Raw genomic sequence first — 26,725 nt, forward strand, 5'->3', positions numbered from 1 at the left:
AGAGGACGACTTCCATGCGCAGGTGTGTTGCAATCCAAGGGCGTGAGACACGAGAAATGGCAGTGGCTTCGGGGAGGCATTCATCCAGCAGTGGATTGATCATGACTGATGGTGATAATGATGGTGACCTCACCACCAAAGCACCCAGCATATCTCATCGAATCTCGAACGCTAAGCAACTTTGAGCCTGGTTAGTACTTGGATTAGCTATTGTCAAGTCCCAGAAACGGCATAATGAGGGTGATTTGGTTTTAGGCCATTATCATTACTTTGCTGTTTTTATATTCTTGGGTCTTTCGGTAAAGTCACGTAGATAGGTTCAAAGAAAATAATGAAAAATAACAGAAAACCACTTATTATTGAACCTATCTACGTGACTTTACCGAAAGACCCAAGAACATTAATTCCTGCAGACACGGAAGCTTTAAAAGTCAAAATTTGCTGTTTTTTCCTGGATTTTTCTGTTGAGCGTAGTCACTTTAAGATGTTCTTTGTTCATGTCTTTGTTTGTTGCGGTTGCACCCGAGTCAAGAGCCGCATGGCTCACAGGGCTATACCTAATAAATGAAACTGAAAAAAACTGAAACAACTGATCACTAGCCTCAGCCATGAGCTCTCCACGACTGGATGAAGGCCTCCCCTAGCCACTGCCATCTCACTCAGCCGTTGGTCTCGACTGCCGGCCGTCATCCTGTCTAACAGCGTGCTCCTGCCCAAGACCCACGTTCTGAGCTGTCATGTCTCTAACGTGTGCGCCTTCTCGAACCCAGGTGTTCCTCTCGGTCTCTCATTGTCATTCCAAGCACGCACCTTGCCGTGCACACTCTTAATCTCTAAGACTACTACACACGAGGCAATTTGAATTTATAAAGCGCCTAAATGAGACGCTGCATGTACGTGACGGAAAACGCACAAGAGGAGAGCTTCTCTATTCAAGGCAAAGAAGGAAGTTAGGGAGAGGAGTCTGCAGGAGAACAGGAGTGAATTCATGGATAGGCAGAAGAAGAAGGAAGGTCCAAAACAACGAGCAACTTATAGTACTACGCAGACCAAGTAATAAATATAAAAAGTGCGTGAACGTTGCCGCGTCACCAGAGCTGCCCGGACAAAATGAAAGGATTAATTTTCATATGGAACAGCATCAAGAGAAAATAATGACCGACATTCAACAAAATCATATTTCTGTAGCCTAATACGCAGAGCTATTCGCACGGAAATAAATGATGCTCGGAGATTATCGCACCAATTTGATGTTTCTGTCGTTTAAAGGCCAAGGGATCGGGTTCCACCAGAAGGTGGTGTTGGTTGTGCGACGCGAGGCCGATTGGGGGTCAACGTTTAATTTACACACAAGGCGTGCGCACACAAGGCGTGCGCACACAAGGCGTGTACCCGAGACCGCTTCTCCAGATGCTGTGCAAAACAGTGGGATACATTAATCATGGGGAAACAAGGCGGAACATTAATAATGGACACAATTAACTTTTAAAAAATTAAATAGATGAGGCAGTCGGACAGAGAGAGGAGTAGGGGAAAGGCCTCGAGCCTGGACTTGGCCAGGGACTGCACGAACGGCGGGGGGTTCCAGTCCGTGGGCGCAACAGCGGAGCGACCTCCCACTCACCGAGAGAAGCGTTGATGGTTAGTCTACTAGTTTACTCAGGAAGGCCTCACTCTCGGCAGATTACTGGGGCTGACAAAAGGTCGTGGTTGCTGGAGCGAAGAGGACAAGAGGGGGAGCCGAGTCAAGCTGCGGCAGGAGAGGTAGACGTTGAAATGTACGTTGAACTTCTTTCGCACAGTACGAAGCCAACCGTGCTAATCGGAGGTGCGGAAGCAAGCGAGTGGGTTCACGGAGGACCTTGAAGACGGTCATGTTTTGCCGCATAAAGCCAAAGAGTTTTCTCGGCATCACAAGTTCAGGCTCCGGAGCTCCAAGTCTAAGTGCTAGAGAACGAAGCACTGCCTCAGAGGCTCCCATCCAGATGAGATGTTTAATCTTGGCTTCTGTCCCACTCTTGGGATTTTAACGACTTCGTGGTGCACTCTATAAAAGACCCATGCGGTAATTATTAAGAACGGTGTCCCTGCTCACGCGGGTCAATAGAAGTGCCAGTCTGTCCGTGTGCTCCCCCCGTGCTCTGCCAATTTCTACAAAACGAGCGGACGTCCGGGTGACGGGCTGCGTGGTATATCAAGCGGATCCGTCTCGCACGCGTCAACGCGGCAGAGAGATAGCCGAGCGGCCACCGAGCCCCATTTATGTCGGCCAGAAATCCTCGAATCCCACGACAGCCTGCAGATTTCAAAAGGCAATTACCAAAGCGAGTTGCTGTTTGACGTAAAACGGGCTTTTTTTTTTTAAAGGCGGCCGGAAACTACTTACGATAGTAGAGGCCACCGCGCGCTGCCAATGGGGGCACAAGAGTCAAATCGGGAAATGTTCCGTCGGGCGGCTGCGACGGCGACACTCGGTCCCACTGGCAGCCACAAGCACCTGGGGGGTTTGACTCCCGATTCCGGTGCCTTTCTGTGCGGCGTTTGGGTGTTCTCCCCTTGTTCTGCAGGGGTTTCCCTCCGGGTTTTCAAGTTTCCTCACATAGCTAACAAAAATATATGTGTAAAATGTGACTTGTATTGGCCAAACATCCCAATAGTGAAATATTGAGACGCAAATTACTCGATTGCGATCACATGCAACAACACCGTCCCCCACTGAGAAGACTTGGCAGGACCCTCCTGAAAAGGGTGCCCTTTGAGAGTCAGCGAGGCTTTCCCGGGTAAACGAGCTCAATAACGACGGAAGACAAAACCCAAAAACAAACAACTCCCCACGAGTCTGAAGCTTTGTTATTGGTGATGGACAAAGCCTTACCGTCTAAGGTCCTGCTCCTTGTTGAGGTGAGCAAAGTACGTCGGCTCGCAGATCAGCTGGCTCTCCTGGCACAGGTGCTTGCACGACTGGCCTGGCTGGGCCACCTTCACCTGCAGGGCGCTCAGAGGTGGCCACAGCCGCTTCTGATGGCAGAAGTCCTGCAGCAGGGGAAGCGGCGTGGTGCGCGCAGCGTGACATGCGTGCGTGGTTAATAACGCCGAGGGTCTGGGGAAGAACGTGATGATTCGCTCCCCCACCACCATCACCAACCATCACCTCGGCTATTTCCAACATTTACATTAGCATGGTACCAAAATTGTGGCATTTACTGAACACTTCAATTCTAAACACAAATTCACCATGATATAAAAGCTTAAAGTCGTATTGCAATCTTTTTTAATGGAACATGGAAGTGAAGCAGATAGGAATATAAACCCATCACACGGTTTGGCAATTTACGGTGCAAAATAAGTTGAACATACATACAACTTTGGGATATTCTAGACTCATGAGTAAAAAAGAAAATGATAATGATAAAGAACTTCAACCCTTACTACAAAAAGCCACTCAAATGTGCATTGAATGGTGGTCTCAAATAGCAGACACAGAGCATGTCTTATGGCAGGGACCCATGCCTGCACAGTACAACCATTGCAGAATTCCCACAATTCGTTACCTATTTTATCGATCCTGGAGAGATGGGGTGCTAATTATCAGACGTGTCACGACTCATCCTCCTAAGTGATCCAATGAATCGTCACAACTCGGGGGAAAAAGCATTGAATGTTGATTCAAGTCTTATTCCCTAACACATTTTTTTAATCGTTTCATTTCTATCACGTCTAAACGTGTTCTCATTTGTACAGTTGCCTTCGCTAGGCACACCTAAATGCAACGTCAGCAAATCACAGGCGTATCATTTTTCACAAAAAGGCCACCGATGCATTCTTACGTGCCGAGTTTCAGAGCACGCATCGCAAGCGTCAGAAAAGATTTTAATCCGCGGATCGATGCGATGTTACAAAGCTACTAATTACAAATAAGTAGCGAGAAGCGCCGGCTGCCACAGTTGGCAGATAACAAGCTTCCAAAAGAGCAAAAAAAATCCATTCATAGCGATTCTGGAAATGCTCTAACGTTGCCTGCTGTGAAGTATGGATTTATTTTCTATCCCCTGAGCCGTGGTGGGGGGAGGGGAGGGGTGGGAGGAGGGGGGGGGTCTCGGCGATGTGAGGAGAGGGCACGAAGGGACCACCCGCAGCTCCGATCCCTGCGGCCCACGCGGCGCTCCCTCGGCGCGCCACGCGGGGGGGGCGTCTCTCACCTGCTTCTCGATGAAAGCATTCACCCGCTGCAGCATGCCCTCGCACGTGAACTCGTACGGCATGTACGGCTCCGTCTTGGGGGGGGGGGGGGGGGGGCACAAAACAAAGCGACGCTGACACGAGCCGTTCCCGGGAATCCAAGCAGGACCGCCGGGTGCGTGGCGGAGCTCTCAACACACACACATACAGACAGACATACATACATATACACAACAACAACCGCCATTCGCCACTAAGTGGCGGTGACGTCACCACGACGCTTGTGCCAGGCCATGTGCACCTTGAGGCCACGTGAAGTGTCGAACGCCCGCTGGCAGGAGGTCACGGGGCAGACCCAGGTGCCACGGGTCGACTGACCGAGATGACCGAGATGACTGGCTGATGCACCACCTGTGCCCCCTACTGTACCAACTTGCTGTGCTTTAGCCACCCGTCGCTCCGCTCGTTGTTGTGAGCGTCGCTCCTCCGCCCTCCGTTGTTGTTGGAGGGCGACTGCCTCCAACTGCCCAGTAGCGTCCTTCACGAGCCTCCTCCACAGAGGCCGATCTTGACACCGCTGGTACCAGTCATCGGCAAGTCCACTCAGCTCCACGTCCTCCTGTACCACATCACTCCATCTCTTCTCTAGCCCGTGCCGCGCCCGTTTAGCCCCCTCGATCCGGCCGAACAAAAGCTGTTTAGGCATGCGGTGGCTGGGCATGCGGGCTACATGACCCAGCCAACGCAGCCTTGCCTGCCGGAGGAGCTCACTGATGGGACTTTGCCCAGATCTTTCAAGGACTTGTGAGCTCCTCACACAATCCAGCCTGGTTAAACCCAGGATGGATCGTAGGCAGGCCAGCCTAAATGTTTCCAACCGGCGAAGATGCTCCACTAGGGGGGTCCACGTTTCGCAAGCGTAGAGAAGGGAGGGAATGACCGTGGCCGAGAAGACCTGAAGCTTCGTGCGGAGCGACAGACCAGGTAGCTTCCACACAGCGTTACGCAACCGATGAAAAGATATTGCCGCTCGACTGATTCGGAGTGAGACCTCTGCTGATAAACTGGAGCCGGTCATAAGCACACTGCCCAGGTATGGGAAACTCTCCACTCTCTCCACAACTGCCCCATCACCAATTGGGAGTTGTGGGGGTGGAGTGTCCGATGGTACAAAATACCCAGGCAGGTGCTTAGTTTTGGTGGGGCTGATGGTAAGGCCCCACCTCTTAGTGGCACGCTCCAGTCTCAGCAGCAGCGTCTCCAACTCCTCTTCTGAATGAGCAGCTATTACCAAATCATCGGCATACATAACGTGGTTGACCAATAGGGAGCCATCCCTTGATCGCACCCGGGCGTCGATCAGCCTCCCATTATATCTGTACCAAATGGAAATTCCCCCGGTACAGCTATTGAAGGCTTCACGAACTACGCAGTCGAAATAGATGTTAAATAATGTGGGAGCCAGAGGACATCCCTGTCGCACCCCAAGGTGTACAGGGAAAGGCTCCGACTCCCGGCCACGTAGTTTTACCCGGGCCCGCTCACCATCATGAAGGTCCTTAATGATCGTGAGCAGAGGGTCAGGGACTCCGAAAGCACGAAGAACAACCCAGAGCCCAGTCCTACTGATGGTATCATAGGCCTTGACCAGGTCAATAAAGCAGAGATGTAGGTCTTTTTGGAATTCCCTACACCTCTGCTGTAGCAGACGGACAGAAAATATGGCATCTGTGCAGGACCGCCCTTTCCTGAAACCACATTGGGGCTCCGCAAGCCTCTCCTCAGCATGCCTAGCAAGGCGATGTTGAATAATCCTTGCCAGGACCTTACCCGGCACACTGAGGAGTGAGATGCCCCTGTAGTTGTTACAGTCGGTACGGTCCCCCTTCTTAAAGAGGGGGACCACCAGGGCATCCTTCCAGTCCTGCGGAACCCGTCCAGTGGTCCAGACTGTTGTTATGATGTCATATAGGGCAGTCTGTGCACAAACGCCACCCTCCCTCAGCATTTCGCCTGGGAGATCATCTCTGCCCGGTGCCTTCCCTGGTCTCAGACTCCGGATCGCCCTCAGTACTTCCTCAACAGCCGGTACCTCAGCCAGCCACTCACAGGGGGTGACCTCTTCCAATATTTGAGGCACCGCAGCCTCAGCAGGGTTATCCCCACTTTGTGCCATGATGTTTTCCTGGCTGAGAGATTTTCCCTCCCCCAGGACCTCACAGAAATGCTCAGCAAATCTGCAAACCTGTTCCTGGGGGTCGGAGATTGGATCACCGTTTTTTCCTCTAATGATGGTAATAGGTGTGGCGCTGCAGGTTACTTTTTTGATGGAGTTAAATAGTGATTTGTGATCGCGGGCCACTGAGGCAGACTCCATCTCCTCAGCAACCCGCGACCACCACCCATCCTTACAGCGCCTCACGGCTCTCCGAACCTCCGAGCGAAGACTGCGGTAAACCTCCTCATTCTCTGACGTGGGATGCTGTAGGCGATGAGAGTGGGCCTGTCGCTTTTTCTCAATTAACCTGAACACCTCCTCCGTCAGCCAGGGTTCCCGGGGAGGTCTGGACCGCGTACCCAAAGCAGCCATTGCAGCTGCATGAGTCACAGTCTTAAACCTCGCCCATTTACCCTCGACATCAGGTGGAGTGGGGGACGATGCCAACCCCAGCTGCAAGCGATGATGAAATTCTCGCTTGCAACTTTCATCAGCTAACTTAGACCAGGCCACTTTTGGTTGGAATGGGATCCTGGGTGTACACCCACCACCGGAGTGGAAGAATGGCAGGCGCATCTTACAGATGACTAGTCGATGGTCAGAGGGCAGATCAGCTCCACGGTAGGTCCTGGTGTCAAGGACATGGGCTCGCATCCGCTGGTCCGTCACTACGTAGTCCAGCAGATGTTCTTGCTTGGACCCGGCATGCATCCATGATGTTGTGTGGATGCGCCGATGCCGGAAGAGCGTGTTGGTAATTACAAGCCCATGGGCTGCACAAAAATCTAGCAGCCTCCTACCGTTATTATTGAGCTGATCTGGCCCATGCCTTCCAATCACTCCAGACCAGGTGCCAGTATCATGACCAACTCGGGCATTGAAGTCACCCAACAAGATGACTCTGTCCCGAGTGGCCACTTTAGCCAGCACCTGTGACAGGAGGTCATAGAAAGCGTCCGACTCATCGGCTTTGCCTGCATCCCTCCACAGATGTTCGTCTTCGGTGGGGGCATAAGTAACCACGACCACCACTCCTCGCCTCTGGTTGATGGGAAGGCGAGCCCAAAGTATCCTGGGGCTTACAGCTTCCCACACCTCACCGCCACGCTCCCACGCCCCCTTCATTCTTTTGTTCAGAAGAAGAGCCACTCCCTGTTGTTTGGCAGTCTCCTGCCCCGAGTAGAGGACTGTCCACCCCTCATGGTGGCAGGAGCCAGAACCGGTCCACCGGACCTCCTGAATGCCACAGAGATCCAGGCGGTACCGGTCCAGCTCCCGACAGAGGAGTGGCAGCCTCTCCTCCGCAGTGAGCGTTCGAACATTCCACGTGGCCATCCGCAATGGTTTTTCGTTGTTTCTGGAGGAGCCCCGAGGGTTAAAATTCAATCTCCTGGCTCCGCCAAATGGGGTTTGGCCAGGAGACGTCATAAAAGCCTGACCCCCCGGGGCCTCCGGCACAAGCTTATTAATTACAGGTTTATGTTTACTTCGTAGTTTAGTGGTGGTTAATTGAAGGTGGAGGGGTTACCAGCCCCTCGCACCCGTCCAGAGCCCCCGTTTAGCCACTGTGGTGGTCACAGACGCCATGAGGGGAGAGGCCAATGGGCATTGGCCCTCCCCCCACAGCACTGCCCACGACAGTGTTGCCCGTCCGGCACCGCGAGGAGGTAGGAGGTTGTTTTACACACACACACACATACACACACCACCACCACCACCAGCTCCCCCAACACACACACAGACACACATACACACACCACCACCATCACCAGCTCCGCCAACACACACACATACACAGACATACACAGACACACACAGACACACACCACCACCATCACCGGCTCCCCCAACACACACACAGACACACATACACACACCATCACCAGCTCCGCCAACACACACACATACATACACAGACATACACAGACACACACAGACACACACCATCACCATCACCAGCTCCTCCAACACACACACACAGACACACAGACACACACAGACACACACCACCACCATCACCCGCTCCCCCAACACACACACAGACACACACCACCCAAGGGAAAATGCACAAAGACAAAGATCCCCCCGTATAGCCTTAACAGATTGTTTGGGGCAAGTGCTGTGGGCGAGCACAAAGCCACGCACATGCACGCTCGTGGGAAAGGCGAAGACAAGGCGCGTCTGCCGTTTAGCCGTGCAGACTGCTGGAACAACAACAAGAACAGTAACAAAGATTTCAACACGTTATTATCACGTCTGCATGGAATTCCATCTCAAGGCGCTTGACAAAAATGAACACCGTGACGGCGCAGATCAGGGTAAGGCAACCAGCGCCCAAGCCCACAACAACAAAACAACAAAACAACAACAGTAGCGACAACAACAAGCCACGGGTGTAGCCGGGGCAGCCAGGGTAGCACCAATTAGTCCCAGGGCATCCTCGGGTTGTGGTGCTGGTTGGCGTTTAGATTGGTGTTCCTGGTGGTGCTATTGATTGGTGATATTTGGTGTTGTTATTGGCGAGTGTTGACCTACAGTGGTGCTGACAACGGTGGTGGCACTTTGCTGTGTTCATGGTTTGTGCTGGTAGCGGCGGCGGTACTGGTTGGTGTTTTTTTCAGGTGGTTGGTATTTGTTGGTGGTCGTCGTGGTTTGTTGGTGGTTGTGGTGTTGTCGGTGTTGGTTAGAGTCGATCCCAGCGTGCGTTGTCCACCTTCTGTGCCACGATCTGCCGCACTGCCGCCTCCACCTCCTGCGGGTCGTCGATGTCGATCGTCCACACGTGAGGCTTGCCGATGTACACCTCCGCGTACGGGTGCTGCGACGTCAACTGGCGGGCAAGCGGCAAACGGGGAGAGGGGGGAGAGACGTTGGAGGGGGAACGCACGGCACAGCGAGACGGCACGGCACGAGGGCCGCGGGTGAGCCACAGTTAAGTCGTATAACGCATCGCGATGATGTGCGCGTGGCATCCGTGCGCAGTGCGTAACGCTCCGTTATTCTCGCGCTTCACTCATTTCAATCAGCGCGAGTTTGTGTTTTCCTCCACTTTTAAACGATTAATGTTTTATCATTTTGGGATACTCGTCTCTTTAGGACTCCCCACATTCAACAACATCAATTCCATTAAAATGGCCATTATCCTGCGTCTGGTCGACAGCAAGAGAGAACGCTTTTTGTTGGTACGGTGTCTGTAGCTCGGCCTGCAGAGTTCATGAGAGTCCACGAAGAACGACACAAATATTGGTCTCCGCACCTCGTTGGATCTGGGAAGCTAAGCAGGCTTGAGGCAGCAAGTGCCTGGACGGGAGATGCGTTGCAGGCACCTGACTGCCACGTGTCGGGAGACGGCAGAACAGTGATCGGTGCAGTACACCCTTACATCTGGTCTACTCAGTGGATAATCTGCATCCGTTTGTGCAGAGTTTTTGTGTTCTCCCCTCGTATGCGCGGGTTTAATCTCTACCCTCCATTTACCCCTCACAAGCAAAGCAATTATTAGTGGTACCGACCAAACATCCAGAACCCTCCTTAAAAAAGTCTGCAGACTCAGTGAAGCTTTCCTGGGCAAATAATTGGCATAATTACAATCTCAAAAATAACTGGCCTAATTAGTAAGCTACCCTTATGTGAACTAAGCGGTCAGTAATTTTCAAATGTTGCATAATTAAAACCTCACCCCTAATTACTGCAGGAAAAGTGAAAGCGACCAAGACTCAGCGAGTCGACTCGGTTACACGAGCGACTGAATTACAGGTTCGCAACACGAGAGCGCCACGTGACGGAACCAAACAAAAGCGTCAAGTGCGTCGAGGCCAGGTCGGGGCAGCGTCCCCGCTTTGCCCGAGCGGTTACGCTGCCTCCGTATCGTCTCACAGAGGTGGGCGGGGGGGAGGGCGAGGGTAATCAAGTTTAACCGGCATCGTGGCGTGGGCCAACGTTGTCACCTCCGGGAAGAAGAATATCTCACAATCCCGAAAGGGGGAACCAGTCTTGAGTGGTGGATTATTGCTATTATCTATATATATGTATGTAGTTGCCCTTGTTGTCCTTCCCCCCCGCACCTCCGATTAGCACGGGTAGGCTACGTACAGTGCGAAAGAAGGGGGAAGGACAAATCATTACGCAATAATTACACAACTGAAACAAAAACCGGAAGATTTACAGATTGCCCAGGACAGCGGCTGCTGCAAGAGGACGATGGTGGGAAAACCGGGACATGTGGCGACCGTTAGGCCAGGGCGACGAGCCTGCGATTAGAGTCTTCGTAGGGACACGCCGTCCCCACGGGCTCGAGACCACGCGGCGCGAACGATCCGGGCGTCGGCGCACGGAGGGGCCTCGTTGGCAATCGCGAGCCCCGAGGGACGGCCGCTTGCTCGCTCGACCCGACAGCTCCACGATCACGCCGTGGGCAAGCGAGGGGGCGCGCCGCGATGGGGTGGTGCTCGCTCGCGTACCTCTCTCAGGGTGGGCTTCCCCTTGAAGAAGTCGGTGTTTTTGCTGCTCTTGGGGGGACGGAAGCGAGGGTTGAGGAAGACGCAGCCGTTGGCGATGGCCTCCAGCGGCGCGGGGCCCTCGTACGGGAAGCCCAGCCCCACAAACAGCTGTGGAGTGGGGGGAACCGCAATGAGAGAAATGCTCGGCTTTAATTTGTTTTACCAAAACCAAACGCACAGCCTCGCGTTGTTTTTGCCAAGGAACGAATCTCCTCGTGTTTGTTAAACGGAAATCTCACGGTTATTACGAACACGTGACGGCGCGTCATTGCCTCGTGAGCGTTGTTAGGGATTTTTTTGTCAGTTGGTGATTGTGTGCCAAATGTTAAGGCAGAGCTGCCGTGATTTTACCAAGGAGCAGGTGTTGTCCAAAATTGATCTTTCACAATTATGCACTCGTATCGATCGCACGCGCCGTGAAGAATTTTTAATAGGTCGGGGTGATTTGGGTTGATCATTGAAAACAAAACATTCGCATGCAACTCATTGCAGAGTGCAACCGCTGCTGCACGGTTACACATTTCACGCTCGTCCCCGTTTCCGTGACGCCGAGAGATTCGGCACGTGGGTGCCCGCAGCGACTCCGAAGCCCAGCGTGGTGCGTCTGGGTCGAGCCCGCTCGTTGTGCTTGTCAGTGCTCAAGCTTCCGCCACTCACAACCGGAGGCGTCTTCACTCCTGATGATGCCCTACGGTCGTGCGTGGCGAAAGCTCGCGTAGAAAGGCCGAATACCATGTGGCTTAACTTGGAAGAGATGACATCATATGGCATCATATCTCGGACTTCTGATGATATTTGTTGGACGATTCCAAGTAGACCCTAGAAAGCGACCACCCACTGTAATTATATACACCTGGAGAGTAACCTTTCTAATTTGCCATATGGAGATCGTACCGCGAAGGAAGTTCCTGCTCTTCTAACTCGCAGATTTAATTCCCGCTCCCTCGGCCCCTCCGGGCGCATCGATGTGGCTGCCAAAATTGAGCTCGTGATTCGCCCCCAGTTGGTTTACATTTTACCACTCGTGACAAAAGAATCCACGGCCACCCCTCGTGGCTGTGCGACATATGCAGCGGCTTCCCCAATGCCAGCCGCACGATCACTACCGCACGATATCAGGAAACGTTTAAACGTGTTCAAGATTAAGAAGATCGCCCTCCGCCAGCCCGACCACACGCCACTGCCCAGTAGAACGTGCAACGTCGGGCCGACGTCGCACGTTCCCTGGACGACTGCTCCCTAAAGGGATTCTCATAGATTACAGAAATATACGACGTTTATTTGCACCTCCGATTAGCAGTTGGCTACGTACGGTATAAAGAAGTTCAACATACATACGAAGCTTAACATCTATTTATAACCAGTTAAGAAGCCACTGCACATGGAAGAGGAGACCAAAACAACCCATGAGGGGTTCTCTGCAGCTACCTATTGTGGAGGCCCTTCCACCAGCTGTGGCATGAACAAGCAATTGCAGGGCTGCTCCTTTATCTTTTCAAGAGCCCACAGTGACCGGGGAACATGATGTGCAGATAAGTAAATAAATAATTTGGACAGAAAAACACCAACACATTCTCGGGTGCACACCGAACAGCGCCGGAAAAAACAATCCGACAATTGTTTGAGCAAAATTTAAGAATGAATATGAAACCATGGAGGATGTAAGACGATTCGACATTAATTATAAAGTAACATCGCTTAAAATGGAACACGACACTGCGAGCCCCGGCAAGGCGGTGCTGAGCGCAGCCTCGGGCACAACCACAGGCTGGGATGCGGACCCCTTGCGCAGGCTTCTCTTCAACCGCTCCGCCCGGGGGAGGGGTGCGGGTAAAGTCACGACTTTTGACCACTTCAAAGCAATTGACCTTTGAATCAAAACCGCCAATGTCCCAGCGACACACACGGGGTGGCGCTGCAGCTTTCACGAGGTCGCACAACGCCCACCGCCCACGAACGAAACTGGCGCCCAATCAAAATCTGTATTTAGACTGGAGAAATCCGATGAGCTATGAAGCTTTCTTTCACAGATGTCCAGCAGGAGGTACGGGGTCAGCGAGTAACGGTGTGGAAATAGAAGCTGCTGCAGGCTGCTGGGAGTGTGATACCAGGGAACAGATGCCGCTGCCAGACTCCCGGCAGTCTCCCGTCCACGAGACCACCCGGTCCAAGCGAGCCCTCAGGTTCCTCCACTGCACCCATAATCCAGTCCCCCAGTCAGTTATGAGAACGCACTCACCGTTTCCAAGAATCCTTTATGGAATCGCATCTCATTGCTCATCTCACCGTCCAGGCACCCTCCGATCTCTCCCCTTCTCAGCTCACTCTACTCCGATAAATACTCTCGACACAAAAGTAACGAAGGGGTTTTTTGTTGGAGCTACCCAGTCAACCATTGCTCAGTGGGAGGTTGTGCCTACCCCTCTGTATGTACGTTGAACTACTTTCGCAGCGTACATAGCCAACCGTGCTAATCGGAGGCACGTTGTTAACTCCCCTGCCCATATTCAAGTCGAGACTCAAAACCGTCATCTTCCCCTTCTTTCTAGGGCCGTCTCTTCTCTATTAACACACAACGCCTATGTTCTGCGCACCCTTTCCACCGCCGAGCGATACACGAGTAGCACTATTTCGTACAGCATCTCGCCGAGGGATATGTGGTCGAATTTAGATGTCCCCCCCCCGCCTCCAATTCCAAGACGTGCTGAATCCAAAGGGGGTCAAACAAAAAGTAAAAAGAGACTTGCGCCCTTTCCCAGTTGCCCCTCTGTGCTCGCGGGGGGCAGCAATCCTCCCACTCGCTTCCCGCTCAGAGTTCTCGTTTTGGCTTCGTCAGGTGGCAAACAAAAGGGAGAAAGGGTACCTTGGTCTCACGCAGCAGGAACTGAAGCTCGCGACCGCTCAGGATGCCGTGGTTCTTGACGTAGGGCGGCACGTTGACCGTGGCCCCGTGCACGGTTCCGTGGATCTCCGTGTACTTGCCGATGATGTCCAGGTACTGCATCTTGCCCTGCACGCGGAGCCGTGACATCACGCACGAGCAGGGTGGGGGGTAGACGCATGAATGGGTGCCGTCAGATTTTCCTTTCGAGAGGTGAGGCAGGTTAACTGTTATATGAACGTGGGTAAAAAGTAAAAACGTGGATTCGTAATTTATGTTTGGGTCGGAGCGGGTGAGTGAAAAGTGTCGTACACCCGGCTCCACCCAACACATTTCACTCGCGCGACGCGATCCTACAATGAATTTTCATTATATCGGTCGCAAAAGCTCACGTGGAAGCAAAGGTGAATAATAACAACAATTCCATTCATTTGTAAAGGCTAACCGAGTCTCAAGACTCTTTCAGCAGGGTCCTGTATTGGGACATTTGGCCCACGTTAGCCGTATTTTGATGGTGTGAAGAAAACCGAGTGCCCGTAAAAATATCAATGCATAACACTCAAAATTCCGCACAGATGGATTTTACGAGCCTATTTAATGCACTGCCAATTATTTGCCCAGGAAAGCTTCCAGTGACCTGACAGCGCTGCGGGTTTTGGCGTTGAATGAATCGGGGTGATCCATCAACCCTTGCCTCCAACGTTCTGGATTGCAGGCAAAGTGCTTATGGCAGCCACAGTCCAAGAACACACATCACGAGACCAAAACGCATTCCACTTCATACACCGAGGCTCCACTACGCTGTATTTCGTATTACTTGGCGTGTGCATTCCGGTCACAGTAAACCGTGCTGTAATCATGGGTAGGGGTTTAACGGTGGATCGCGTGAGAACCGGCATTCTTTTGACACGTGTACGTAGTGCAACGGGTTGGCGTGACTGCTGCAGCCACTAGAGGCCGCTAAACTCACCCCGAAATGCAGAAGAAAAAAATCTATTTTGAATAACATCTCTCCCTACCGACAAGGAAAACGTCGGAAAAATCAACAAAGCTACGGAGCAACGCTTTGTTGCCGCTACGCGGCTGCTGCAGAGGAGTGGAGTGAACTCGCTGGGCGATAACGTGACTCGGCTATACCTCTTCAAGGTGGAGATTGTTCCGTTTCAGCGGAAATTTTCTTTGCAGTGGCAGGCGCCGTGGGGGAAACGGCTTCAATAAATAATTAATAGTCGATTCGCAAATCTGAATCCCGACAATCCATCGAATCTCTTCCCTACATTGTTACAAACTGAAGTCACAGTGATTGCAAATATGTTCGGTGCCACAAATTGTTTTTTTAAACTGCGTTGACAGTGAGAGCACACAAAAAACCCTACATTCATCAATAACACTGCCCTCAAGGGGTAGCCGTATAAATTATAATTATATACGGTTATCTATAGAGAACGTTTCGGGCAGCCTCGCTGTGCTATATAGTAGGGATATTCCCCGAAATGTTGTCCATTATATACTTGTTTTTCTTCAGGGCCACACAGTTTATTGACAAATGGGTTGAGTTTCCGTTTTCCAAGTATGAATTCACCAAGGGAAAGCGCGCTCACCCACCCCAAGTGTCGATGCACAGACCCGGAAGAGGAGTTCTAACGCCCCCACTCTCCCGGTTGCGGCACGGAGCGGAACGCGCAGAGGCGGCGCCTTGTCAACCCAAGCGCCAGCTACGAGCGGAGACGGGAAACCGATCCATGACCCCGCGACCCCCAGCGACCGCGTGCTAAGCGGCCACGTGAAGACGTGGACGTAGCAGCCCACGGACGCGCGAGACGCTCGCCCCCCGTGCCACGACGCCATCCCGGGAATGGGCATGGTGTGAGAGTTGGCGCGAGAGTTGGCGCGAGAGATGCAAATGCCAAGTTTGTTGGCAATATTAACGAGGCGTTAACAGGCACTCCTTGAAAAGGTGGAAAGTGGAGACAAATTAAACCGCAAACACACGCGTGTATGCATGCGTACGTACGTGTATGTGCCGTATTGCTTTTTTAAGATCGGGCGGAAGAGCTCACAATGGGTCCTGTTGACAAGGTATCCATGTACTTATGAGGGTGCCGCCTTTGAGTAAATCAACATGTAGATAGTATAACAAAAGCAATGCTGCGTGGCATATCAAAATACCATTTTAATGACCACATCTCTCTCCGTAAAGGTCTCCTTTAACTCGGCAGCACACAGTCTATTGTCCTATGTTTGGCAGAACGGCAGCTGTGTTAGTCAAGTTTCCTCAGGAGGCCACCGCCAGGCTCTCGCAGCAGGGGGCGCTGTTGCTGTGCGCAATCCCAATTAAGTAATTTGCAAGCAATGGGATGTTTGGGTCAATACCAGTCACATTGTATGTTTTTGTTTTTAGCTTTCGGAGGAAACCGGAGAAACCGAAGGAAACCTGTCAAGGAACAAGTTGAGCACAGAAAGGGTGCCGCCTTGAGTCGGGACTCAAACCCAGGCCACGCTTGCCGTGAGTCATGGGTTTAACTGCTGCGCCATCCTGACGTTTGTTTAGCATTATGGGTAAAAGCATACTTAAGCAGAAATGCAGGATTGATAATATTTAAAAACCAAGAAGGTGATTGGACGAATTTATTATCATGTGCAGACAGAAGAGATTTGGCGAATTCTAGTCGATGATCCTGAAACTCCAAAACCCGCCGGGTTGGAGATGGCCAAGAAATGGCGGTACAGCAGGCGGGCTGTTGAATCCTGTTTTTCACTGTGTTTTTACCAAGTTTAGTTGAACACGTAGGCTTTCGTGACCAATATCGTCCATTTAGTTAGTTGTATTGACTGGCGAAACATCGTACTCAGATTCTAAATGTTGTGGATTTTCTCTCCAACACACCGGTGTGCTGTACTAGCAACGAATTGGCACGTTCTGTTTACGTGACAAACCTTGCCACGTAATTGTCTGTGTCGGGTGGTGGCGGGTTTAACAACACATTTATATTTACGCGATCTAACTAAATAAAAAAGCCTGTGTTATGTGTGACTAAGTTTAGTTTACTCTGTGCTTGCTGGAATGCGACGTGTTGATTACCTTCAAAACGTTCAACTGCGTGGCTTCAGTTGTTTGCACTTTAGAATCCGTAGCTGTTATACACCTTTTTTTCGAGTTTCAGCTTATGGCATACTAAAAGTTTACCGTTATAAACTATAACAAGATGTGGATATCAGTGTCTAATATATTGCACATTTGAATTTATTCCGTAAGTTTATTGATATGATGCGTGTAACTGTGGTATTTTTACGAATCACATGCGAACCAGTTTTATGCTATCATATTTCAATTTGCATTCTTACAGTTGCACTGGCACACACCAAATATCCACCGAGCAGCATGACAGACTGTGTTGGAAGGTGCTGTTAGAGAGCAACTCTGAAGGCCGGCATGGCACACGATGGGGTGGTGGTGTGACACCGCCACGTCCGGCAGCCTTCGCCACCCTAGTGGCAATGTGTTACGTATCGCACCAGGTTTAATTTGAGGCCAAGTCGACCTACGGGAGGACTAGGACTGGTTCAGATAATTGTCTTGAGCGGTAATCGAACTCGGGTCGCCGGGTTCGTAGCGCAGTGCGATCACCGCTGTGCACACACGGGTCTCTTGTATGTCACCAGCGGACTCTCCTGCCACGAAGCCGCCTGCCCCACCCACCACAACCATGAATATGACACAAGAAACTTAGAGTTCTTCATGTGGGCATTTGTTTTTTTGTTCAAATGTGAATCACCGTATTACTTGAGGCCCCCCAATTAATTTTACTTGGACAACGCAAACGCGCATGCGCTCGTGTGCCATAATTATATTTCCCCGGGTCTCCCTTGAAAAGGAGACTGCTGGTCTCAATGGGTGCCCATTAACCAGAGCTACTGCACCCCAACGTCTTGTTGCGGGCCCGCGCGCTGTCCCCTCGTGTCACGTGGGTTCCCTCTGGGCACTCCGGTTTCCTCCCACGTGCAAGAACGCTCCTCAACCGAACTGAACAAACATCCTAAAATGCAGCAGCACCCTTATAAAAATTAGTCTTGAGACTCGCCGAGGGTTTCCTGGGGAACAGAAACTCCAAATATACGGGCGTTGGGCTCGAAACCACGACCTCCTGCATACCAGGCGAGGGAGTTAATATCTTGCCACAGTGGCTCCTAAGTAGTCAGTAAGTTCCCAAGACAATGGTAGTCAAACCCAACCTCTCAATCGCTTATGGAACGTGAACGTGACTAAGGCTCGGCGAGAAGATTCGGCCACACGAGCAACTGAATTACAGATTCGCAACACGACAGTGCCACGGGACGTAACCAAACAAAAGCGCTAAGTGCGTCGAGGCCAGGCCGGGCAGCGTGCCCGGTTTGTGCTGGATAAATTATTATTATTTAAGCCCATTTCGTACTTTCAGTGTGTGGCCCTGCGCCACCCCACCCACCCATCACCCCCCTGCTCCCCCTGGCAATTCCACTTCCCTACCCCAGCCACCCACCTCGTGACCCCCCCCCCTCCTGAGCACCGCGTCGCGCTAATCCTACACGGCCGTTTGCGACGGCAGGCATTTCGAAACCGAGAATGGCAGAGCGGGACACGCATTCACAGCAGCTGTACGCTGCCGCGGTGAAAATAAACGGATCGGACTTATTTTAAAATAAGCCACGGGGAACGCCGTTCACAAAGGTGTCATGCTTAGCAATGCAGAGGTCGCCGGCTATATTTAACCTCCTGGCGCGGCAGCTGGAACAACGGTTCACATTTATTAAAAACCCAACCCTCTACTGCTTCTGTGCACCCATCGGTACAAATGGGTGCAGCACCGGAATTAGTGCATGGGCAGGTCGTGTGCGGTGGGATTAAGTGGGCGCACTCTCGCCTCTTCCAAGTTGTCTTGGGTGGCGTGTGTGGAAGAGGAGGCCAAATGCCCGCAAGAGCGGCTCTCTGGTGCTCCCTCGAGTCGAGGCCCTGCTGCGGGCAGTGGTGTGAGCGAGCGGCTGCAGGGCTGCAGTGTTTAATATCTTTCTTGCCTCCACAGAGAACAAATCAACAGGGGGGTTTCAATGGCGACGACGATATCTGCTTCCGTGCTTCCTGTTTGCCCCCATTGTGGCTGCTCTCGTTAATGAAGCGTGCGCGTGTCGCACAATGGGTCCCTGTCAACGCATTGTGCAGCGGAGTAATTAGCGTGCGTGCGTTTGTGCGTGCGTTCGCAGCGGTCACACCGACCGGTGTTTGGCCCGCGACTCCGCGCCGAGGGTATTGTGATAACAAAACAAAAGGAGCGCGTGCCGTTTACCGCAAAAAGCCTCGCCGAGTCTCAAGGCTCGTGCTGGGGGGGGGGTGGTAGGGGGTAATTGCAGTACCAAGCAAACAAAAAAAATTATAATTACAGAAATCCTGAGAACATTTTAAGCACGGACAGCAATGGGCAGATCAAGAGTAAACATTCACCTATTCTTTATTTTAATTGAGACTCGTGCACAAATAAAAACACACACGTAAAACAAAGTCAAAGACTTTAGACTGTTGTGGCAAGTGCTGTGAGCGTACCTCATTAGGCCGCCGTGCCGTATCTGGGAAAGGTGGGGCCAGCACCAAAACCGACTGCCTTTGTTTCCCCTGCGCTGATGTTCACCCACCGCACCGGCTACTCATTTAAGGCCGAGTCAAACGCAGGGAGGGCCCAGGACTGGTTGGGATTATTCGCCATTGATGTTCGCTTCCGCCGGGAATCGAACTCGGGTCTGCACGTTTGGAACGGAATATAAATGGTGGTGCACAATGTGCAATGTGCACCACCATTCCCCACGATACTCGCGCGCAAGCACACGCGCAACACGCGGTACCTTCCAGAAGTTGTCCACTTTTCCGTAGACCAGAGACTGGTTCTGCCTCTTCACATCTTCCATGTGCGCCGCGTCGCTCGAGTTCAGGTGCTGCTCCACCACAAAACCAAGGAAGCTGTTGTCGGGCGTGTGGGCTGCACACATGAAGGACACGCATATACACGGACTCGTGAGCAAGCGTTTTACAGGAGGTAGGCATCTACAAGTGCGTCCAGGAGAAATAGCGCGGGCGGATAGCAAACGCGTCACACTTACGGCGAGGAGTTTCGGTGACAGACTAATTTTTTTTAAGGCATTGAAAAATGCGAGGAATTGTGAGTAGACGGCAGAGGAAGTCATGCGGTGTGTCCTTGCTCTGCAGATATTCCGTAGCCCCGCGGGAACAACACGCAATCTAACCGACAGAGCTCGAGGACTGAACAAAGTGCGCAACACAATCCCGAGCTGTTGCTGCTGCTGCTCATGTTGTTGTTCACTGCGTCGCCATGCTGCACATGAACGCCATGTCGGGCAGTCCGGGTTTAGTGCTGTAGCTACTGTAGCATTGATTTTGTGAGTAACAGATTTAGCTTCTGGTTGTTGCATCGTTTTTTTAGATTTTTAAACAATAGAAATAATACTACAAGCTGTATAGAGGTTAAATGTGTTCTTCACGGAAACAACGGGGGGGGGGGGGGGGTTTGTGAAGACGAGCAGTGTCCAAGGCAACACGGCCCCTCCATAAATTAGCACGGTATTGAGGACACAGGCAGGCCTATACGGACGCACGAGCACACGCTCACACGCGCGTGCGCCCGCCCACACGCCCGTAAGGTCAGCGGCAATGTTATTCTAACGCGACACTGAACATGACAGCATCCGATGTGAAACAGATATTAAGACACTCTGTCACTTCATTTTTCTCCATCAAGCATCGTTTAGTAAATTGGGTTCGCAGCGCAGTCATCAATCCTCGGAGGCACGCAAACTCGAAGTAGAAACACGTCCACAAGGACAGGAGCACAGTTCATGAAAATAAATATTATTAAAAATAATAACCCCACCCATCCCCGACGGCGTTGGGCAGTGCACCGCCACACCCGTGCGGTGGCCACGGCACGTTATCGACATCACCTATCTCGCGAGTGCAAATCCCAAGCTGTTTTTATAGTTGGTGTGACGGTGCGCATCTGGTCCTGGATAAATAAAGGACGGGACTTTTGCTGCGTGAAATTCAGTTTTACGACAATGCATAACGAGGTTTTTATATTGTAATGTGTTTTTTTTTGCGCTAACAGGGCCCCATCGTGCAGGTGGAATGCTCTTGCAGATAACATCAGACAATGCAGCAGTGCGTGACTGCTCATGAGACCTCGAAGGTGGAAACCATTCCAGAGATGAAATACATTCTGCAGGATAACATTGAGGTTAATAGGCTGGCTGAAGGACTAAAACATGGATTATTAGTTGTCAATATTTTTTATCCGTTTTCTATTTTGGTGGAACAACTCCCCGACACATTCCTCCACTTCCCCCAGGACGATGAGGATTTGTCATGATTCAGGGTCGAGATTCCATTCGAGAATCGAATTTGTTTTTCAACCTTGCGGTGAATAGGGGCATCTCCAGTGGCTGCAGGGGAGATGTGAACTCATTGCACACGACACGCACAAACCGATAAACTGATTACGCACACGAGTAGATACACAAATCATGCAGGCAAATTTAAGTTAATCGACGAATGCATTAATTGCTGCACCCATACTACCCCTGGAGCCGCAACAAATACCGATAAATTTCGCCCAAACTTGGGGCCCAGCAATGTTAGCAAGCACCTATTAATTATTAAGGCCGGCGTGGCTCCGCAAGGGGTCGGCGTGCCCAGTGCCGTGCGCGACGACATTCGCCTCCCCACCACTTCGGTCGACCGCCGCACAGCACCACCCGCCACCTCCAGATACCGGCACGCGTCCGTCGACCCGCAACGCCGGCCGGGCGCGACGTACGGAACATGGTGTAGAACTGGCGCGGCACGAGGCTCCACTTCCCCCAGGGCGTCTTGTGTCCGCGGGACTGCGCGTACTGGGCGTGGTTGAACTCGGGCTCTGTCCCGAAGGAGTCGAGGACTCGCAGCATGCACCTGCGCTCGCGTGCGGCGAGGGTTGGGGTTTTGGGGGGGGGAGAGAAGAGGCGTTGAAGTGTCGCTTCCCTCTGCCAAGCCGCGGCAGTGCTGCTGGGGAACCCAAGCGAATTCCATCGTAACCGTGGCGTCCCGAGCACTCATGAGGATCGTTTGCGCTTCGTTCACGCGGCACGGGGGACCAGGGGGGAGAAGTGCAGATCGGCGAACGGTTAAATTTGCGAGCGAAGACACCCAAGATAATTTCCTCTAGCTGTGGCGCCAACAAAGGCGCGCCCCGCTCTCCAGTCGAAAGGCAGGAGGATTAGAATAGTTGCGAGAAGTCGCACAATTGTGCGCGCACCAGCAGGTAGCGCGTATAATTTGAATAAATTGAAAGGAAAGCAATTACGGATAATCTTCATTTTCCCCATTGGTTAAATGATTTACGATGATTTTCACCGAAACACAAAGCCAGGCGAGTGATTTAGCGAAGGGTACCCCCCACTCCCCCTCCACTGTGGAAGGGACGAGATTTCCCCGCCGCGCTGCACGAATCTCCGGGGCCGTCTCTCTGGGGCCGGAACGCGACGAGCGTGCGGCGCAGAGGGCGCTGCTTACTGGTAGTGGACCCAGGGTGGACCCACGGCCTTCTTGAACTGCGTAAGGCCCACGATGTCGATGTAGATCAGGTCGACGACCTTCTCCCCTTTGACGGGGCACCCGGACTTCACGCCGGCCACACGCTTCATCACCCTGAGCGGCGGGAAACACCGCCATCAACGGCGCACGTCACCACCGTTCATTAATTTTTAAAATTATAATTAAAATACGATACCCGGGGGTCATCCGTTTACAAGGGGTGTCCAGGGGTGTCAGGTGACACGCACGCACACACAAGCACGCAGCAAACACGAAATTACGCGTGTGCACAAACGTTTTTGAATATACTGTGATACTGAGCAGAACTGCACTGAGGTTGATCAGCTTCAATGAATTCTAGGTTACACTTTCAATTAAAACAAAGAGCTGGCTAAAAACAACATTGTGATTGTAAAAATACTGAATAAAATTAGTATTTGTTTTCTATACAGCTGCATACATAACAGCATTTGCCCATCTGTCTAGCAAGTTGAGAGATTTGCATGCAGGATATAAATATACGTGAGAATTGTGCTGAGTGGAGGTCTTTCGCGCCCACAATCCACAGAGGAGCCCTGCGGTACATTCTGGGCACAGAGCTTGCCACTGTTTACGGCTCGGGGTCCCATAGCAACCTAACGCCGTGTGGCGTTCACTTCCATTCAAAGTTCCAAAGCCCCTGAGCTGCAAAGACTCTGAAGGGGCCTCAAGTTGCTCAGAGAGTGAGCTTTGATTGCTTTGAAAAATTACCATTGGTACAGACGAGATGAAAGCTGTGATAGTATCTACAGGGGGTGGATACTCTGCGTGAAAAATGCAGGTGTAGTGATGACCTCAATTCCAACATCTTATCACAAGGCTTTGTCAAGTGCTCAAGACAGCCAAAGGGATGCAAATGCGAACTTTATTACAGCATTACAATAAACGCTACTCGCATTCAGGAATGTAAAAGCTGCACACATTAACTCGGCAGCAAAAGTTGAACCTTGAAGTTCAGGCACAAATAAAAAAAACTACTGCACGAAAGAGCAAAAACACCAGCCGCAGTCAAAGAAAAATGATCATCGCACACAAAGTTCCATCGCGAGACAGCGAGAGGCGTCTTTCTAGTAGCGTTCTCATCACGATCAATGAAATCGATCGAGAAAATGTCTCAGTGGCCGATGGAGACTCAGTATGGCGCGAAAGAGACGGCACGGTGAAGGGGATGGACATTGGTCGCCCACTTGAAGTCAGAAAAGCCAGCTGCTGACGCGTCAGAATGTGCAAGGCGGAGATTCAACGTAGCCCTCGGTGGAGTAGACGACTCTGGGTCATCCCACCGCTGGCACCACAGTGGAGGCGTCCGAGTCAGAAGGAGCCGAGGTCACTCGTAAATCGACACTGGGGCATGAGAACAGCTTGGAAATGAGATGGCCAACACAGAAGCCGCTCACTTATTGTAAAGGCCAACTTGGAAGCGTTTTGTTAGCCCCCAACGTGGTCGCTGTGAAAACCGAGGGCACTGATGTCATAGTGACTGCATGGAAAGATGAAACGAGAAGTGAATGGAAAAGGAAATGATAAGTGTGAGCCAGTAGTGTACTTATAGTAACACACTTGAAACATGTTTGGGCCTTTCTCTGTGGATTTAGTGAACCAATCCCGGTTTGTTAATACGTTACTGCCTTGAGGAATCTCACTGACAGCAACGACTCGCTATTTTTATGATGACCGACTGAAGATAAAAGCAGAAATGAAACTATGGTGCCACAACGCACTCAACTACACAGCGGCACATCTGTTACATAACCCTCTCTCTCTCTGCGGCGAGGGTTATGCATTCATAATTATTGCATGGAATCATAATAAGAAACGTTACTAAAATGGAGACAAGGTGGAGTGTCTCCCAGGATAACAAGCAATGGCGGCAGTGCTCATCTCTGTTGGCTGCCGTTACCCGAAGGCCAACAAATGAGACATTGCCATGCCAGGGCCAAGTCTCTCCATCCATTTGGTGATTACTGGTAGCTTCTCACAAAGTGGAACATGTGCACAGCGGACAACGAGTGAATGCAATGTTGGAACAAATGTTGTCCAACTCTTCAGTTACAAATGATCCAGGTGAGATTTTTAGTTTTTTTATTTAAAACCACGAGGGCAATTTTAAGGCAACGGTTTTTGTGCCGTTTTATTTGTCAAAATTTATTTTAGTTTCCCAGATCTGGACAAATCTGATCACTGCTTTGCTTAGCGAGAGTCTGTGTTGGAAAATTCCAATAATAACTCAACATCTTGCGTATGGCAATATGATGAAAGTAGCACTGCAAGACGTCTCTGCGGTGGGAGACGCCAGCCAGAGGCGAGAAAAAATGGTCAAATTTGCTCTAGACGTTTCAGACAGGGGGCCAAACACAGGCTCATTTGTCTTTCATCAGGAGCTGAGACTCCCCGAACAGGTAAACAGCAATACAATGTTGACATTTCGTTTAACTACTATTTTTATTTTACCAGGTAAGGCCCAATGAGCTTTTGTAGCTCTTTTTCAGCAGCGACCTGGGCCACAAATGATTGCAGCTAAACACTCCACACGATCACGGGGAGAACACGCAAACTCCAAATCGAACCCACGACCTCCTCTATACCAGGCGAGGTAGTTAACTTCTTGCCACCGCGGTGCCCGAGAACAACACCGTAGTCTTCATGGGACCTTGTTTCCAGCATCAAAATGATGAAAAAAATAAGAATAGGCTTTATCCTTTCTGGCAATATTATCAGAGCATGTTTGTCTTTAAGTTTTTCCACAAGTACGTGTGGTTAATTTAGACTTGCTGCCTTGAAATAGGTATCTATTTGGTGTTTGAACATCTGAATACTCGTTTTAATACCGCAGCCTACTCCGCAGTTGGCCCAAGTAAAGTCAAAGTCAGTGAAGCACACGGAGGCGAAGCGGGGAGGGACTGAGAGATGCTTACTCTCGCAGCTCGGACACGGACACGGAGAGCTTGATGTGGTGGCCCAGGAGGTAGAGGGCCGAGATGACGTCCCCCCACTGCACGAGCTCCCCGAGCGGGCCGCCCGAGAAGGCGCTCTCCGCGATCTTGAAGCCCGACTCCTTCGTCAGGAGGCCCAGGTGAACCAGAATCTGCCACAGGCGGGCATGGGGCGAGCAGCGGGTGACGCGACGGGATGAAGCCATGGTTCTCCCGCGATCAGCGCGATTCCCCCATTTAGCATTGACCTGGGGTCGACTATAATTACCACGTCAACAATGTCAACTGAAACAACGTTTACAATCAAATTGTCACAATGCGATTGTAATTCATCACGAATTGCACAATTACCATTTACCCCAGGTCTGCAATTACATCACTCCCGACCCCGCGACCTGTTGTGCAAACAGGATATTTAACACAACTGCAGACGCACAACGAGTCACCGGATGGATTGTAGTGGATTGTGTCCAGGAGCCAACGCGGTCAAAACGTCGGCTGGCCTCATTAATGCGCAACAACAGCAACAATACCGAGGCAAAGAATGATGACATGTGGCTGCGAGTGTCGACCTCGTCGCCAATAGATAACGCCCACACGGCCACAGCTACCAACGAGACGACGCACAGACAGGGCTGCACACGTGCGGCAGGAGCCCCACGGCACTTTCGCCGCCAATTGACACCCCGAGCGCGCAGCCATGGACGACACAACGAGGCTGACAAGGTTGCTGGACCAGCGGTCTCGGGGTAACGGCGCCGTCGGCGATGAAGCAGCGGCCTCGTTACCATCACGGGGGCCGGATGCCGTTTTAGCCCGACGCGGTAACCGGTGACGCGTTGCCTCATCGATCGAAGATTGATTTTTACACTCGCATGCACTGAATAGTTCGCGTGTGAAAAATGTGTAGTGACGTAAATGGAGTCACTATGGCGTTTAGTGTCAGCGACTGTCACAAGAGTGGAACTGTACGTCTTGAACCTCTCTCTGGCACCAGAGTAGGTATGGCATAGAAGTGGGCCCTAGGGGGCATGGCTCTGGTGATGGTCAGAGAGAGGGCAAGTAAGGACGTGACAGTCTGGGTGAACCCGAGAGGGCACGTGACCAGGACAGGGTAGTGAGGGGGCCAAAAGTGGGCTTGAGGGGCAGGTGATGCTTGGTCGAGAACCTTCTGGTGAGATCCAGAAGGGGGCGTGGCCAAAGGCGGAGTGAGGCCACGTGCTCGGGAGCATAAAGGGGAGGTCCCGAGAGCAATCGCGGATGTCTGCTGGAATGGAACCCTCGGTGCGACGTCTCTTCGGTTTTCGGTCTTCGGTCGTCACGTTCGGCATCGTGGGTCAGGCAGTATGTTACTGACGGACCCAG

The 26,725-nt window shown here is 51.6% G+C and overlaps 1 protein-coding gene across 4 annotated transcripts in view; it reads right to left on the bottom strand.

Annotated features, from left to right (window-relative positions):
- Positions 1-26,725, bottom strand: part of MGAT5 (alpha-1,6-mannosylglycoprotein 6-beta-N-acetylglucosaminyltransferase) — a 98,976-nt gene that overhangs the window by 6,859 nt on the left and 65,392 nt on the right. For all 4 annotated transcript variants that reach the window (XM_078603730.1, XM_078603747.1, XM_078603756.1 and 1 more), the window contains 9 exons: positions 25,343-25,512; positions 22,368-22,502; positions 21,634-21,767; positions 19,649-19,782; positions 13,760-13,906; positions 10,858-11,004; positions 9,111-9,227; positions 4,200-4,274; positions 2,876-3,033 (listed from right to left, as the gene is read on the bottom strand). In XM_078603730.1, coding sequence (XP_078459856.1) covers positions 2,876-3,033; positions 4,200-4,274; positions 9,111-9,227; positions 10,858-11,004; positions 13,760-13,906; positions 19,649-19,782; positions 21,634-21,767; positions 22,368-22,502; positions 25,343-25,512 — 1,217 coding nt within the window. The remainder of the gene's footprint in view (positions 1-2,875; positions 3,034-4,199; positions 4,275-9,110; positions 9,228-10,857; positions 11,005-13,759; positions 13,907-19,648; positions 19,783-21,633; positions 21,768-22,367; positions 22,503-25,342; positions 25,513-26,725) is intronic.

This window comes from Lampetra planeri, chromosome 2 (assembly GCF_965212315.1).
Source record: "Lampetra planeri chromosome 2, kcLamPlan1.2.h2, whole genome shotgun sequence".
Lineage (NCBI taxonomy): Eukaryota > Metazoa > Chordata > Hyperoartia > Petromyzontiformes > Petromyzontidae > Lampetra > Lampetra planeri.